The sequence below is a fragment of the Pelmatolapia mariae genome, linkage group LG16_19 (assembly GCF_036321145.2).
Source record: "Pelmatolapia mariae isolate MD_Pm_ZW linkage group LG16_19, Pm_UMD_F_2, whole genome shotgun sequence".
Lineage (NCBI taxonomy): Eukaryota > Metazoa > Chordata > Actinopteri > Cichliformes > Cichlidae > Pelmatolapia > Pelmatolapia mariae.
This window is the reverse complement of record NC_086241.1, coordinates 53,186,243-53,204,621: the sequence shown is the minus strand read 5'-3', so window position 1 is coordinate 53,204,621 and position 18,379 is coordinate 53,186,243. Positions and strand designations below refer to the sequence as shown.

At 38.6% G+C, this 18,379-nt stretch overlaps 1 protein-coding gene across 2 annotated transcripts in view; it reads right to left on the bottom strand.

Annotated features, from left to right (window-relative positions):
• Positions 1-18,379, bottom strand: part of LOC134644844 (brain-enriched guanylate kinase-associated protein) — a 67,919-nt gene that overhangs the window by 26,385 nt on the left and 23,155 nt on the right. For both annotated transcript variants that reach the window (XM_063497963.1, XM_063497962.1), the window contains exons 3-4: positions 4,911-5,072; positions 98-164 (exon numbers count right to left, since the gene is read on the bottom strand). In XM_063497963.1, the coding sequence (XP_063354033.1) occupies positions 98-164; positions 4,911-5,072 (229 nt within the window). The remainder of the gene's footprint in view (positions 1-97; positions 165-4,910; positions 5,073-18,379) is intronic.

The following is an 18,379-nucleotide window of genomic DNA, read 5'->3' as shown; positions in this document are numbered from 1 at the left end:
GTAACCTCATGTAACTGGATGCTTCAGTGTCAATGAAAGATCCAGTTACGCAAGGTTTTAAAAAAAACTTGCAAAAACTCCAGCAAGGGATTCTTACCGCCCTGTGCATCTTGTCCTCCAAATCCTGGTTGATCCTCTGAAGAGCTGCATAGCTACTCTGGATCCTGCAAAAAAAAACGAACAGAGAAGTTAACGTACTTAAAAATGCAAACTGCACAATATGAAGAGTAAAGAGTGTTTTACTGTTTGTAAACCAAAACAAGCAGCGGCGATCTGCACATAAATTTAGAGGAATAAAAAATTTACAACATCAGTGCGCTGACAGAAAGTCTCAGATGGGATTTGCAGGATATCTTAAGTTCTTACTTAGACTTAAGGATCACTGTGGTTATAAATCTGCTGAACTAAAACACCACAAAAAGGGCTGATGATATGTTTAAGTGCAACACCAGGGGAATCTAACACATAAAAAGTGGGCACAAAAAACTTTTACATCTATAAATATTATATGAAAAGAATAAGGAAGCATGACTATGACTTTATAGTTAAATACCACATAAGTTTTTTCCTCCCTTTTAAATTCTGTTTCTTCATTTTGTGTAGTTTTTATCATTTTGTTCTTTTCCCTTACTGATAATATTAGTATTTATTTATTGCTCTTTAGTAGACCATTGCATTAGCTTAATGCTTAATGTAACATGCCCCTGACTTTATATTTATTAACTTATTCCTCTTATTTTATCGTGTCACCTCTCAGCTCTGTATTACATTTTCCCATTAGCTCTCAGGCCAAAGAGAGTGTTGATAAACTAGCATTTATGGCTCCATTAAGCAGACAGATTTGGAGACTGTGGGCAGTAGAGATTAGAAGCAAGGACAGATCATAAAACAAAGGTCTGAAAGAGATTTGACAAGCTAAAGAGGGAGCATAAATGGGAATGACTGAGTAGAGCTGACAGAGAGTGGCTCACACCATAGTGAATAAATAACTGTAGTAAAACCTGCCATAATAAGGGAACATTGAGCACTGTTGCTCATATTAAAGGTGCATGAACAAACTGAGCTTTGTTATGAAGTAAAATTGTGTAACTTGCGAAATATGACTGGCATGCATTGTATCAGGAGTGTTGAAGGACTTCAGGCCACCTAGGCACAGTTTATCAAGACATTTAAGTTATCAAAGTACCACCTAAGTCACTGGAGGGCCGTCAGTGTCGCCTTCGGGCTCCTCCATGGCTGGCTGCCAGAGCTCTGGCTCTGCGACTGGTTCCCAGAAATGACTTGACTACGTTGACATCTGCCCTGGAGCTTGCGTTGTGGGGGAGCTGGCCCTCATGAACTGTTGCATCTGTTGGTCCCCAGTGGGACAGGCCTGTCCCTGGGACTATGTTTTCTGGTATATTTTGATCTCTCCATCTGGACATGATTTCTCCCCAGTGCTTCCCAGTTTAGTTATTTGCCTTTTTAGCACTTGTTTTTTTTTTATTTAATTAGTTTTCTTTCGTGTCCAGTCTGTCTTAGTACTATCTCTGTTCCCAGTATGTAGTTGGTCCCTTGTCTTGTATTTCTTGAGCTAAGTGTCTGACACACGCTGTGCCCGCTTCCTCATGTGTCAATTCCATTGAATTTAGTCAATTCATGTGTATATTATTGTTCTGTTTACTTAATTCTCTTCCTGTTTCCTAAATAAATGGCTCGTCTTTACTTAACTTCTATTTGCCTACGCATGTCTGCACTTGGGTTTCCACATTCCTTGAATCCTGACACACATATGACATGCCAACTCCTCAGATCATGACACATTCACTTTACTTTAATGATTAATATTCATTATTTGAATAAGTAAACCTTTGATTTTTTTATATTTCAGCTGCATTTTACTCACTTTTATAGGTTCACGTTTACTGAACTAAAGAATCTTCAGTAAACATGTCCATCACCACCTCATCAGGTACACTGCAATAAAATGTTTATTAAACTAACAAACACTAAAACTAAGGTTTTTATTTCCTCTGCATTTTTTATTTGAGTTAATTTTCCCAGTTCACAAAATCGTTAGTTTTTTCAAAAGTCTTATTTAAATTTTTAATTAGTTGTTTAATTAAAATATTTTTTTACATATCAAGTTTTAGTTTTTAGTTTACTTTCCATTAAATACAATGACCTTATATCAGATGCTTTAGAACAGGCTCATTTTGAATCAATACTGGCTTTTGTACACTAATTTTCTAATGTATTTTTTCTATTTTTATTGTTTTCTAATATAGCTCTACTTCACATTTTTCTTCCTGTCCCTTGTACTGCTGTAACAAGTGAATTTCCCCAGTGTGGCATTAAATAAAGTCTGTGTCTATGTCTGTGTCTATGTCATGAAGTCATGTCATAAAGGTTTGGACTCATCCAATATGGACTTAATTACTATAATGATGGATAGGCAGTGTTGGGGAGTAACGGAATACATGTACCGGCGTTACGTATTTAAAATACAAAATATGAGTAACTGTATTCTTTTACAGTTATCGTTTAAAAAGGTGGTATTCAGAATGCAGTTACTTTGTTGAAATAAAAGGATTACACGGCGGTCTTTTCCTGTTTCATATGTTAGGCTATGTCCTCTCTATTTTTGGTAATTCCACGCCAGTGGAAACCCAAACAAAACACGCATTAAGAAGCTCTAATGCCTGTGTCTCAATCTCACGGCCCATGTCACCTCTACTTGCGGCCCGCATAATGATGTAAAAAAATATTTTTAAAAAGTATTGTTCAGAAAATTATTTAATATGAAGGCAATAGGCAGTGTGTTACAGGCATAGCATGAATGAAGCATGTAAATATAATAATAACCACTGCAGCCAAAAAGAGTGCCTGACGAGCCCAGTTGTAAGTAAGCTATTAAGACTCGACTGTACACTGTGTTTGTGTTTTCCTCCGAAACAATAAGTTCCGTTGGAGCAGCCTTTCAACGCCTCTCTCTGTCTCTCGCTAGCAAAGTTGACCCAGACAACAACGTAAAGCTAGTTTTCGGGTATGAGCCCAACACAAACCCGACGTATTAGCCAGAGGTCCCTTTACTACGGTTTGGAGCCGCGGACCTGTTTTATATATGCGCGGAATAGTTTTCTATACGAAATCACTGCAAAAAGTGCTGCCTTACCTAATGTCCACCCTACTGTTACTCATTTTATATCCAGATTTAAAAATTTAGTTGGTATTGCTATGGCGAGTAACCTTCAGTAATAGTAATAAATCACACAGCAATAGTACATTCATGTAGTTGTAAAAAAATGATAATATATTAAGTAATCCAAAGTATTCTGAATATGTTACTCTCATTGAGTAACGGAACGGAATACGTTACAGAATACATTTTGGGGCATGTATTCTGTAATCTGTAGTGGAATACATTTTAAAAGTAACCTTCCCAACACTGTGAATAGGACGGTGTCTGTTTTGGGAAACTCAGAGTTGCATCCTTGATTTTTGATGATGTAGTTCTTCTGGCTTCATTTATGTGCCTCTGGCATCCACTGGAGCTGTTCCAAGTGAGGATGTACTGGCAGATTGCTGCAACATCAACAGCACTGTGGGCATTGTATTGGACTGCTGTAGTTAAGAGAGAGCTTACCTTCACCTATGGTCATGAGCCCTTGGTAACAACCAAAAGAATGCAATCATAAAGCAAGTCAAGATGCTTTCCCTCTGTATGGTGGCTGAGTTCAGTCTTAGCGATATGGTAAGGAACTGGATAATCCTGGAGTAAAGTCCCTATTCGTGTTGTTAGGGTATTTGTTTGGAGGTTTTCCAGGTTCTCCCATACCTGCTGAAGAACTCCCATTCCACAGCATCCCAAAGGTACTCTATCGGACTGAGATCTGGTGACAGTGATGCAATGAACTCACTGTCATGTTCAAGAAACCAATTTGAGATAATCTGAGCTTTGTGAAATTGTATATTATCCTGCTGGAAGCAGCCATCAGAAGATGGATACACTGTGGTCATAAAGTGGTGGTAATAAAGCTGTGGTGTTTAAATAATGGTTATGAGAATACTGCGGGGGCCCAAGTGTGCCAGGAAAATATTCCAGACACCATTACCCCACCATCAGCATGAACTGTTGACACAAAGCAGGATGGATCGATGTGTTTATGCTGTTTATCCCAAATTCTAACCCACTCTTTGAATGTTGCAGTACTCAAGACTCATCAGACCACGCAACACTTTTCCAATCTTCTCTTGTCCAGTTTTGCTGAGCAGGGTGAATTGCAGTCTGTTTCCTGTTGTTGCCTGATGGGAATGGCGCCTTGAGTAGTGTGGTCTTATGCTGCTGTAGCCAATTCGCTTCAGTCTTTAACATGTTTTGCATTCAGAGCTGCTTATCTTCATACCTTGGTTGTTACTACTGGTTATTTGAGTTACCGTTGCTTTCCTATCAGCTCAAAGCTATTTGGCCATTTCATTCAGACTTGTGGCAGATGTTCTGAATACCCCGCTTAGCCTGTTGCCACCACCACCTAACTAAAAAGCAGAAGAGGATGACGGGGTGGTATTCAAACCACCTGCGAGAAGTCTTTTAAAATACTGGAAAAGACCCAGATAATTGACTGTCAAAGAATTAAAAAGGAACAGAAATGTATAAAAGTGAAAACTGTAAATATGTAGGCTCAATATGATTTATCTAAAAACCAATGAATACCAAAAATGAGAGAATGAATACCAAACCGTATTCATTTTCTCAATAAAACATAGTACTGTTTAAAGACACCGTTAATTATAGTCAGCTGTCTTAGGATGCTTCCTAAGTCCTAAAAATTGCCCTTCTTAAGCTAAAACCAGGAAATGAAAGTTGTGCCACAAAATGCATAAATAAAAAGGCAGCCATCTCATAAAGCCATGCACACGAGCACACACACCTGCGCAGCTTCTCTGTAAATTTCTCCAGTTCCTCCTGGGCCCGGCGCAGCTCTGTCTCGAGGTACTGCCGAGTGGAGTCAAACTCAGTTTCCACCATCTCTAGTTTGTGGGTGGTGTACGACAGGCGCTTACGTAGGTCATCCTTGTGGTCATGAAATGAGCTGAACAGATAGCAGAGAGCGTTTAGAGAAAAGGAAAGAAGAAGATAAAGTCGCACAATAGTGGTGCACTTTTATTTCTGTCAGTTTGTCAGAGTCCACAAGCCAAGCACAGAATGCTAGAGAAAACAGAGACAAGCTGAAAAGGCATTATGTGTTAGTGTGAGAGGGAGGGAAAAGGGTGAAGTGTAGCTGGAGTGTAATTCAGTTTGGGGTCAGAGAGGTCCCAGGCAGGGGGATAGCAGGGAGGCCGATGGGGAGGAGTAGATGGATGGAGGAGGACTACTAATCATTTCCCATTCACAAAAAAGGAGTAGAACTGGGAAAGGAGCTCCCATCGGTGTAATGGTGAATTTTTATTACACCCTCCACCCCCTTCCCCCATCAAATGTGTGAAAGAATAGAAAAAGATTTTTGCCCCTGGACTTGGACCACTGGTGATTCATAGAAGAAGGGGCGAAAATACAGAATGAAACACAACTTTGTGTACGAGAAGGCTTTAAAAGAAAGATGGCATGAGAGAGAATGAGAGGCCAAAGGAGCACTGTTTCAACACCATCCCTGTCAACAACACCAGGCAGGAAGAAATACTTTGGTTGTGTGTTTGATGCAGTTTTGCGCATTAACAATGAAAACACACCGACAGGACTGACTGTGGGAATGGATATGGTAGTGGAAGGCTATAAAGATTGGGAGCAGGAGCCATGTGCGCTCTGGGGGATTTAGCATTGTGCCAAACTGATGGATACTTGGCTCATGGAGAGGTTTGATGGCTCGGCCTAACCATCCAGCAGGCGCAATAACTGCATCTTCCAAGTTCACCTCGGTCCTAAGCCTCAAGCTAATCTGACACTAAAGTTGGAGTGTCCATAGTAACTTACAGGCTATGCTGTGTAAATGGGTGGCGCGACAGGCTAGCCTTTGCGTCTGTGTCCTCGGTCGAAAATCTGCACCAATTAAGCCTTTATAAAGTCATAAGAGGTAATCTTATATGCATGGGACCTCATGCTAGGTACTGTGAACGTTTTTTTTCTTTTCTAGTCTTGATCATATGCTAAACCGAGGTCAGCAAAGGTCTGAGCATTGCATTTTGAGCTGGAGTTAGTAACATGTTTAAAACCAGTTTAAAATCTTTCAGCACATTTTAAAGGAACTGGTCTAAGACCTCCTGGGTACTTTGTCTTCATGATATTGAGCCCATGATGGAAAGGCCAATCACACTTCTCTTTAATTTCTGTAGACACATTTGGCAAAATACAAGACTTTCACCTGGGACAGTGTGGTTTGAATACCATGTCAGCACTCACTTTTGTTGATGCTGTGGTAGAAGAAAGCGAATAGAGAAGTAAAACTGCTCTAGTCGCCCCCCCCTCGCAGTTTTAATCCTCGGACACGGTGCCTGTAGGCTTACTCTGTGTAGAGACGTAAACAAGTGTATTATACAAAATGTGATGCTACCCTTCAAGTATGGAATCAGAGCCAGAATGCTTTTAGCTTATAAACACTAGAGGAACGGTCAAACAGTTCGCCTGCACCTCCAGCAGCTAAACACAACACTTCTTGCTTGTTTAACCCTTACAAAGAGAGAAACAGAGGCGATCGCTGGATAGTTTATTTTATCTGTTCAATATCCCGATGCAGGTTTGCCCTCCTAAGTGATTTTACAACACAATCTTTACACCAGCTTCAAGTAATGTTGTTAAAAAAATACATGGCAAGGAGCCCCAAACCTTTTGCTGGTGTCCTCTGTTTTTGGTCCAAAGCAGAGCGCCATTAAACTAGATTTAAATGTCAGCTGACACACGAAGGGATGTGATGATGAGTGATGGCAATGAATAGATACAACGCTATGTTTTTAATGGCTTTTTAATGGTTATAACCTCCCAGTGAGAATCCATTTCCAAGAGTTAAAATGAATGAAATGGATTCATCAATGATGCGGTCGATGTTTAGATTCTGAATCACTCTGCTGACTGACTCGTCTTACCTCCTTTTTTGATGTTTGCAACCGTTTCTCTGGGTTTTGAGAGCAGTTTTGCCAATATATATCTTTTTCATATTTTTCTCTGTGCTCCAGCTCTCATGTGTGTGTAGTTGGTGCTGCTTCTGCTGCTCCTGGTCGTCTGAATGCTGAAGCCAAGTTTGAACTATAACCGCAAACCGACAGTCAAAGCTTTAAGTCTTGCCTGGGGAGGCAGATAGGAGTTGGCTATCTGTGATGACCCTGGCAAAAGAGCAGAGAAAAACAGCTTTGAAGTCCCACAGATTTAGCAGCACATTTAGTTGCGTTAATTCCAGAGAGAAACAGAGATTTTATGCGTGTTCAGAAAATGAGCTTGTTTGGTACGAGAGAGAGAGAGCAGAGCTGACGGATCAATGAGATAAGTTCAATAGCACGGAAACTTGAAAAGTATTGAGAAGTGTGATTTATTGCACCTCCAGTTTAACTTTCATTACACAATCAGCGCACAAAGCTCTTTGTTATGTATTCTATCATTTCACAAGCCAAAAAACATATAAGCACCATGTGAATTTCTAAAAATAATACTAAAACCAACACTAGTTAAAGAAAACTGCAACACTGAATTACATCATTTTAGCTGCATGTTCGTCCTTCGCTTCCTTCTCGCTCTTGTTGTCAACAATTAAACGCAGCCAATACAAAGAGACGCTAAGTTATTGACTAGCTGAACGCAAAAGGTTATTCCCCAATAAATCAGGGTTATGATGAATGCGTGTGTGTTTCTACTTCCATCGCTCATCATCGCTCTGCGTTGCTGGGGCTTGAACTCGAGTCTGCTGCGCTGTAAGAACTTAATAACCTGCCACTGGCAAGCATGAAATGTCAAAATAAACCTTTCAAGGTGTGAGCATATCTCTCTTTATGCAGCTGCGTTTGGTGAGACCTGCTGATATTACTCCAGCTGCACATACACAATAACAAAATATAAAAATGCTGCTACTAAAGGAAGCTCCATTAAAAGTAAACTACAAGCTATTTTCTAAAGTCGATTATTTAATTATGCATATCTTTCGGTGCTCTGTTCGGCAACAGCAACAGCAAAAATGCTTGCTTTTCAAGATTCAACACATCACTTAGTCCACATCTTTAAATTTCTTCATTTTTTATTACATTTTTTCTTGTGATTTTACAAAAGAAATATTTGAAAAAAGAAGCAATGTAGTAGAAATAACTGGGAGCCTAAAATATAATCAGATTTAACACTAATCCCATTACTATGCAATGCACAGTAACATTACGATGCTGACGTCTCTTTTTTCCCATTGCAACTGCAGTGACCTACAAGCCACTTTTAAATTCTAAAATGAATTTAATAAACAAACAAACTGGCATTTAACTGTAGCTTTTCTTACCTATCACACAGCACTGTGCAAAAGTCTTGAGCCACTCGTCATTTCTTTATATTCTGCTAGGGAAATGGATGCAGGAATTTACTGAAACGTGTGCAGAGTGGCAAACACCACTGGCTGAAATGCCAACTCCTCCACACATTCAGACAATAATTTGGATTGACTGATTTTCTGTCCAGTTCTTGAGTAATTTTGCATAACTCGGCCTTTCCTCGCTGTTTTTAATAATGGCTTTTTAAATAAAGGACAATTTCTGAATTCAAGGAACAGTACGAGGTCTCAGGTCCTTGTCTGATCAGGTCAGCTAGTGTTTTAGGCCTGGCACTTCTTTTATGCAACATGTTTCCTGTAGTTTCCTCATATTCTTTAAGGACACAGTGCACACCATGCTGAGATATGGCAATATTTCAGCTAATAGGCCTTTGAAGCACTTTGTGAGTGCAAAAATACAATTAAATTACTATCAAATTGGTGTTCTGGTGATCTTAATCTAGATTCAACTGCTTGAAGATACAATTTGAAATGGGTTCTTTGTTGTCTTTCACGTGTAGACACAATCTTGATTCTTCTCTTGTTTTTGAGCCCTTTGTTATGTTTGAATGACTTATAGCCCCTTAACGATGTCCTACCATAATTATAATAATTTATATAATTAATTTCACCATTTGTAACCAACCAATCAATGAGTCCATATATTTCCCTTTTAAACCAAAAATGTCCCATACTTAAGAGCCATGCATGAATAAAGACATAAATAATGACACCAGCACAACTTATTTCAGTACACACAAAATGGTAAGGTAGCACTCTTACAACAAACTGGATTGAATGTTTTGTCACCAATTCTAATGGCACCATGACTTAAGCTATTAATTTTAATCTCTGTTTAGTATTGGCTCAGGAAACAATGGCGGTTTCTGGAAACACTGTTAATACGGCTGCTACAGCCATTTTCTTATCTGCAACGCACAGAGGGAGAGAGCAAGACAGAAGACAGAAATAGTTGCTGAATTTGTAAGTAAGTGTGGCTGTATAGAATCTGTCCTGACATACACAAATGCACCTACACATGCTCCTCCCTGAAGTGTGTACAAGGTACTGTACCCTTACTGTATCGTATCACGTCCCCCATGGGGATAAGCAGCAGATCTTGGTGCCTCTGGTGTTGTTTGGTAAGGTAAACACTATCCACATGAAGAAACAAATCTAAGTCCTCAGAGTACCTTGTCATAGGCTTACTGCTGTTTTCACACTTTCACAACTGCAAAAAGCACTGATATGTAAATCAAACACAGTCTACTTTTTTCCAGCCTTGCCACATAAGTATTAAGTGAGCTCTGTAGTGTGGATGGAAACACAAGTAAACCCTGTTTACCTGAAATACTTTCCCAGACTGCTGCAACTTGTCACAATCATCAGACAATGCACACTACAGGGAGTACAACAAATGGTTGTTGTAATGCTGCAGACTATAACCCACTTCAGGCAGACATCTTCCACCTACTCTGACTCTCTACTTTTTCTCCTTAATGAGAATGGCTCGGCTAGCAGTTTAATCCAGAAAAACAACCTAATGCAAAACCAGTAAAAGGTCACAACCAGCCAGCATCCATCTTGGATTCACAACAGAGAGGCCTAATAATGCTTGCGGGTTGATTTACTTGTAATGAGCCACAGGAGTTGAGTGAGGTAGAGCTACTGCCTGCCACATATACTATTCACAGGGAGCAAATAAAGGCATTAAACTTTCATGGTCACAGTGCCATCTCTCCTGAAGTCTAATGTTAAATCTAACCCTTCATTTTATAGCTTGAAATGTGTCTTTGCTGTTAATTTTGTTGCTCAATGATGACACCAGGCAAACAGCTTAGCTATATTAAACCTTTAAAGAAGTCCTCCTAATAACAGAACAGTTTTTTGTCACTGCTTTCTAGAATCAGAAAAAATGTCACTGCTTTATTAACAGCTGCAGAAATAATTGTTTATTATCACATATTGGTTAAAAAAAAAAAGAAAGACTGTCTATATTTTTCTTCATTAATTTGCTAGTCATGCTTGGGGACATCATATTTGAAGAATGATTGTATAGTACATAATCTATGGATAAGAATTTACTGAAATGGCAGATTCATCTATTAAAAAGCTTTCCCTATTATGTTATTACATAAATCGATCGATTACATAAATCGATCATCCTAAACATTAAAACCAGGGTGATTGAATGCCACTGATCATGGCATTACTATGTAATGATTCAAAAATTTGGAATCCTCAAATACTTCTTAGAAATACTGTTGCAAATCCAGGATGCTCCCATTGCACTGGAGATTCCCCCGTTCAGTTTTATGGAAAATGCAACACAAAACTGGTCAGGAATGGCCTCAAATTACTGAGACGGCAATTTATCTCAGCATTTGCTGGATGCACATGAGCCCCCAAGGGATCCATTGCCACAGGACACAACAGCTCTCCCCAAGAGGTTCCATGTCTGTGCTCCACAGGCCAGTGTTAGGTAAATGGTGTATGCTGTTAACTGTGCTGCTATTTTTTCCAGTGGTTACAACTGCACCACATTCTTATGGATAATAATTTTATTAATATTGCTTTTTTTGCTTAAAAATGCCTTACATAAATATATGGTTATTAATTCTGGTAGGAAGCTTCCAACAATAAAACACAAGCTGTAAAAAATAAAAAAATTGTCTAACCAACAACTGCTCCGCTCAGAGGTATTAGATTCAAACAGACTGCAAGCAAAAAGTGACCAAACAGAAGATGAGGTGTTGATAATTAGAAACCTTTCTTCAAGTATTTTTTCCCCACTGGTATTACGTACCACATTGGTTGAGGCTTAACTCGAGAAGCACAAGTTGTGCATTTCCTCTGATGCAAGACTCCAGAAATATGGCAGTCTCTTGTGCATGCTCCACTACCAGCGGCCAGAAAAACAGCTCTGTGGATTAAGCCACCGGAGCAATGTTGATGATGACTAGTCAACATTATTTGCTGCCTGAAGACAAGAACTGCAACTGAGGAGTAATCCACATACTGTTTATCGCCTCTTAATTTCTATCTACATATCAAAAGTGACTTAACCTTAAGTGGGTAACAACTTTGATAAAAGCTTTCAGTTAAAGTTTCATTTAGGCAACTAAAATCTAAGAGGTGAACTAAATTATACAGAAATGTTGATGGGAGCACACTAATTAATTGCACTTTTGACTGCAGTATAATCTAGGACCTGTTAAAAGTACAAACACCTGATATTGCAGTTGGAAGTAATGTCAAGCATAGTTCAAGGCTGCAGAGCTAATACCTTTTTTCTACAGTACAAGCTCCTGAGGATAAATTAACTGATAACAAATAGGTTCCCTTGCTGTGTTATGACTCATCAAATTTTCTCAAGCTCCTTTACAGGTCCTCGGCCCTTTAAATGGTATATCAGTCATACCAATAAAGTTTTATTTGCGGGAGTCAAAGTTTGTGAATGTACACCTAACGAGCTTCAGAGGAAGCAAGCTTTCGATTCTGACTATTTGAAGGGAGATTTCACATTATCCCTGATCTGATCACATCAGGGGGCCACAGCATGAGTAACTGGAGACATTCATTCCACATAACTGGTGTGTTTGTGTGTGTTGTGTAGTTCAGTGCTGGTGTGGGAAATTGTTCTTTAGTGCATTTGTGGTTAAGATTACATGAATGATCGTTCAATTATCGTCACATGATTAGTGCTTTCATTTTCTCAGTTTCCCAATAAATATGTCAATACCAACTCACTGAACCAATCAGTGTCTTTAAACTAAGTGGCATAAAAGTCATTTTGCCTCAGTGTAAGATCATCATGCATCAGAGAGATTTCAAGGTGATGTACAAAGAGTTATTTACAACCCCACTTTTAATTTGCTCCTGCCAAACTACACTCCTCATAATCCAACCTACATTTACTTTGTTATTGGGCAATATAACTTTTTATTACCTGAACCACCACCTGGCACACAGGAAAGCATGACTGGTCTAACCTGAGCAAAGCTAAGCAGCAGGTTAGGGTCAGTTTACAGACAGCAAAATTTGATATTATAAGGTTAAAGAGACAGTATAGCTAGAGTTGCACTGGGATCTCCTGCAGCTCATATAAGTTTATGGTGATATTAAATTGCTTCTCTAATTGTTTCTTTTTGCTATTTGACCCCAAGATGATTGATAAAAAACTATGTAAGCTGGGGAGTGTCTTCACTAAAGGTTAAGGTAAGAAAAAGGTTGAGTGGGTTAGGGTTAGGGTGGTGATAAAAATATGTCTCCCTTCTGACTTTCAGTTTAATATCTTGATATAGTCTAACAACAGTAAAATTAGAAACTGACTTTCACTCCTGTTACTACAGAAACGGCATTTTGAGAGGGATTATTTTTCGACTTTGTCTTATGTCACCGCGAGTGGCATGTAGTGACTTTTACAGGAAGGCGAGTAGAGACGATAATGGTTAAATTGGGCCATAATAAAACACACATACAGTCTCGTGCATCTTTCTGCACTCCTTCCTGAAGAATTGTTTAATGTCATTATTTGTACATCATCAGTATATTTCCTATTGGATGATCTGATATCGTCGTGTTGGTGTTGTTCCCAGATCATCATGAAAATGTTGTTCCAGGTTCAACATTGCAAGTGACCAATCACATTGTTGTGATGTTATTCTTTTGTGCACCAAGCCATTCGTGCATTTATGAAATTCCAATGTTGAAAGGACAATATCAATTCTGCTTACCATTTATTAAAGGGTTAGGGTTAGGGTCAGGGTCCGTTGATCGGCGGACAGAGGCGGTTTCTTGCAGCTTAAGTACAGTTTTTTGTTTTACGGCGGTTTTTCCCGAAGTCGCAAAAGTATGACGTCACAACATTCTGATTGGTCACTTGCAATGTTGATCCTGGAACAACATTTAGTATGATGATCTGGGAACAACACCAACACGACGATATCAGATCGTGCATTTACTATTAGCTGACAATGATGAATAGGGTACTTAAGAGTACTTATTCTGCAGAAAAATGTTCCTCATCAGTGTTGAAGGGATTAAAATTATTGCTGTAGATATTTAAGTTGGGATCATTTTAAATACTTTGTAATCTCTTTAATTTAAAGTAATATGACATATTCTAAAAACATGTGAGGAGTGAGGACCCCATTCCTGAAAAAACAGCTGTTAACTGAGTTTAGAAAAACAGGCTTATACCTTAATTTACAAAACAATATTAGGTATTAAATAATATTGTATAAATAAAATCACAGCTGAAATAAAAAGCTTGTGCACTGTGTGACATATTTACCTGTCATAGACGATAAAAAGATGAATGAAAAATAAAGATGATCTCTTAGCAACATTGTTTAAACATTGTTTGGTCATTCGAGTAATTTTTTTTCAGAGATGTTATTCTGTTGGAGTCTGCACCTGTTCACATTGCCTGTTTTATTAAACTGGACATGGCAGAAAATGACATCCACTCTCCATTATCATCAAGGCTGATGTACTAAAGGAGTTATTAAAAAATTTAAACAATACACTCCAACTCCTTTAGATTACACAGGTTGGCCAAGGTGGTTAGTAAGAAGATGGTTATCAGATTTCACCTAATGACAAAAGCTTGTTTACTTGTTAGTGCTAGCTCTATTTCCATCTAACTGATCTCAAAGCAGTGAAAGCTGAGGAAGTGGCAGCTAATCTAGCACTGTCGTCCCCCATCAGATTTCCAACCAAGACCAGAGTTTTTTCACCATGCGCATGTTTAAAAAACCAGAAAAAGCTACAGAGGTCCCAGTTTGACAAGCTCAAGCCATTGTTAATAGTACATGGACACAGCTTCAAAACACTGGCCCGTAGGGATTTCAACGATACTGTTGTAAAGTGGGGGTTAATCCTGCTTCCAGAGACAATAATTGACTGCGGCCTAAAAACAGCAATGATGTAAAGGATGGATGTAAGCAGGCATGAGAGAATCTTTATGATAGAATACTGTTTGAGATGAAAGGAGAGAAATCACTTTCAGTTTCAGTTCTCCAGGTAAGCACTGCTTCCCTTGCTTGCCCTGATGGAATGCCACTGCATTATACTGCTGCTATTTCAATATGGAAACAACTTCTAACTAAATAAAATATAAATTAAAATGATTCAAAGCTGTCAGACTTTTTTTTAGGAGCCTTACAAAAAACCCCTATAAATATTAGTAGTATTATACCTGTGGCTTTTTTTGCCCCCCCCCCCCCCCCACCCCACCCCAACCCCTCAGGCATCCCCCCTCCCCTATCCCCCTCCGCGTTCATGTGTGCGCGTGAACGGACTTTTTGCGCGTGAACGGACTTTGCGCGTGAACGGACTTGTGAGTTCAGAGGTCATATGAGTTTACATGTGTTTAATAGCGTTTTATTTAATGAAACCATTATGTGTTTTAATTAAACTCTTTTTTAAAGGATTGTATAGGTCTCAGAGTTCTGTTATTTAGACATAGATGATTTAATTTAACTAGTTTAGGAGTATTTTGTTTTTTTCTTTAGTGCTCTGAAACACACAGAGGGTAATAGTTTCAAACAGAAAGTTTCTCCACCTTCTAAATACTGTGTATTCCCACACAGCATTTAATTTAACTAGTTTAGGATCATTTTTGCTTTTAATTTAACTATTTAGGAGCATTTTTGCTTTTTCTTTAGTGCTGTTTAGGAGCAAATAGTTTCAAACAGAAAGTTTTCCACCTTCTAAAAACAGAGTATTCCCCCACAGCATTTAATTTAAATAGTTTAGGAAGATTTCACTTTTCTAATAGTTTCACAGGCTAATAGTTGTTAAATAGAGTACCACAAACAACATGTATTCCTTTAGAAATAAACTTTTTATAGGGATTCTTAACTCTGCAACAGTTAGACCCCCAACAGTCAGCAAAAGAAGTCATGAAACAATAAAAGAGACGCCCTTATCAAGAACATCCCAGCACACACCCATAGATGATTTAACTGTTTTAAGAGCATTTTTCTTTAGCGATCTTATCATGTCAGAGGTCCAGAGGCGTCAGACCCAGTGGAGCCACCAAAGTTTTTCCACCTTCTAAAAACAGTGTATTCCCACACAGCATTTAACTAGTTTAGGATCATTTTACTTTTAATTTAACTGTTTTAGGAGCATTTTGCTTTTAATTTAGTGCTCTGAAACACACACACACACAGGCTAATAGTTTCAAACAGAGTGCTACAAATAACAGGTAACCCTTTAGAAATAAACTCTGATACTTCAGATTCTTAATTCTGCAACAGTTAGACCCCCAACAGTCAGCAAAAGAAGTCATGAAACAATAAAAGAGACGCCCTTATCAAGAGCATCTCAAATGTACTTAGTTTTCAATACAATCAGTCTCCTTTATCTTATGTCAGAGGTCCGGCGGAGCCAGGTCCAGTGGTGCCACACTACTAATGACCATCCGAACCTCCAAACAGGTTTCACATGCTGCTTACACCTTTATCTCTGCATCTCAGAGGACAACTGAAACAAGTCCCCACCTATATAAAAACGCCCTAATCAAACACCCTGTATTTTCCTCACTACTTTACAACGAGCCTTGAGAGCATAACACTTCGTTCATCAGCACAAGCATTTTACTTTTAATTTAACTAGTTAGGAGCATTTTACTTTTCTTTAGCGCTTTGAAACACACAGAGGCTAATAGTTTCAAACAGAGTGTCACAAATAACATGTATTCCTTTAGAAATAAACTGTGATACTTCTAAAAAAACAAAAAAAACAAACACATATTCTTTTCCTCATCACTAGCCATTTCACCATTTTATTTAAATATCTGAATTTTCGGAATGATGATCCAAGCGGGACACAGAGGCTGCTAGTTTTAACGCACCAGAATGCAAATATAAATATAAGCCTGACTATCCTGACAGCCTAGCTGCAGCGACACCTTTCTTTCACACGGATGCCTGGATGTGCGTTGGAGCCGACTTTGCTACCCGCACACAGCGTTTCTGACCTACGGGCGCTGCTTATACAACAGAGAAAAGCAACAATACAGCGTGTTTCTCTGCTCCAAGGCATCAGAGGGCCTTTCACACGGTAAGCATGTCTGTTATACCCAGAGCATAAATGTCTGTATGTCAGTACTGATTATACAAACCCTGTTTAAAATGTGACACATATGCTGTCCGAAAACAAATCCTCTAAATTTGCAAAGTTACTGATTTAAAAATATATTTTCGAATTTTTAGTTGCATGACAAACATACGATAGACTCTTGAGCGTATTTATTTATATAGCTACATTCACAATGGTACAACCGTGCTAAATAAAAGATGCCCAAGCACCAAAGCACTCTAATGCAAGCCTCTAAACTGTATGTTTGATAAGTGCATAAAGTGTACCTCTACCTCTACAGCTGAAAACAGTTTGTATCCGCACTCTGAGGGTCTGCTGAATTGTTTTTAATATTGCGCTTTTTCACGAACTGCAGATGATGAATTCCTCTTTATTGGAGAAAGTGTCCTTAAGCTATTGTTGCTCATACTTACTGAGTTCCCTAGCTACTTCTTTACTATGTCAGTAAACTTTTTGAAAAGGAAGCTGTTGTAGATTTAAAGAAACATCCTAATTGAAGCAAAGGCAAAAATTGGAATGAATTTTATGTGACTGTTCATATTAAAGCCAACAACAAGTGAAAATCCAAAACCGACTCCAATCCTTTGTATTAATGATCTCCCCCCTCTCTCTCTCTCTCTGTGTGTGTGTGTGTGTGTGTGTGTGTGTGTGTGTGTGTGTGTGAGTGTGTGTGTGTGCCCTCACAGAAGGAAGGTCACAGCAGGAGCTTTTTCAAACACATTTCCAAACAGTTTTTACAAGAAGTGTAGCTCATACAATGGTATAAATGTATTATTTGCGATACTTTATAAATATGAAACTCTAAAGATTTTGAGTTCATGCACATTGTGAAACAAGAATCTAAATATATGTGTCACAATGACTTCTATAAAAGCATGTTGTTTATGGGGATAATGTGACAAATCTTTTGTGACCCTATTAATGATCAATGGTGATTGAAGAGGAAGCTGAACCCAGGCTCTGGACATTTTCATGACAAGTGACAGCGCAGACATCTACTAATGAGAGAACATGTTTTATCATCATAAACATGGTGATATGAAGCATCGTTAAAGTGTCACTTCAGTAATGCTGACCCATGTTTTTAATAGATGACTTTAAAACACTAAACTCTAATTTCTGTGGTTTATTTTAAGTTTACAGAATATAACATGTGGTAAGACGACGAGTTTTACTTCTCACAGGTCGTGATATGTGTATCTATTTATCATGTATGCTACTTTGCTCTGTGGACTGTAAAATGTTTCATTGTGTTCATGAAATAAACCAGAATTTCACCGTCTGCATCTTTCAGTGTTTTTCTGCTTTTGTTCACTCCAAGTTTGACAAACCTACAGACATCCAGAGTTAACTTGCTAACAATGTGGAGCAGTCTCAGTGTATTTAGCTGCTTTTTCCCTAAACACAATCAACTGAGAGAAACGCCTGTAGTCCTCACTTTGGTCATTTTGAATGCTGAAGGAGATTTGTTCCATAGACACCTTATACTAGTGTTTCCTGCACTTAATCCATCACTACTATGTTCTATTAAAATTCAGATTCCTTTTATAGTTTGCAGTGAAATTTGTTAAACCGTTGCTTAATGGGACAGAAGTACACATCACTCTTTACTAACACATTTGTAGATAAGTTTATTGCTGAACCACACAGCTAGCAGTCTCACACACTCTTTGAGTTTTGAAGTTTTGTGTGTAACGGTTTAGTCTATCAAACCTTACCCTTTTCTCCCCAGTATCACAACAGTATGACTCCCAAAGTACAGATCAATAAACAACCAATGATTCCATAGCCAGAAC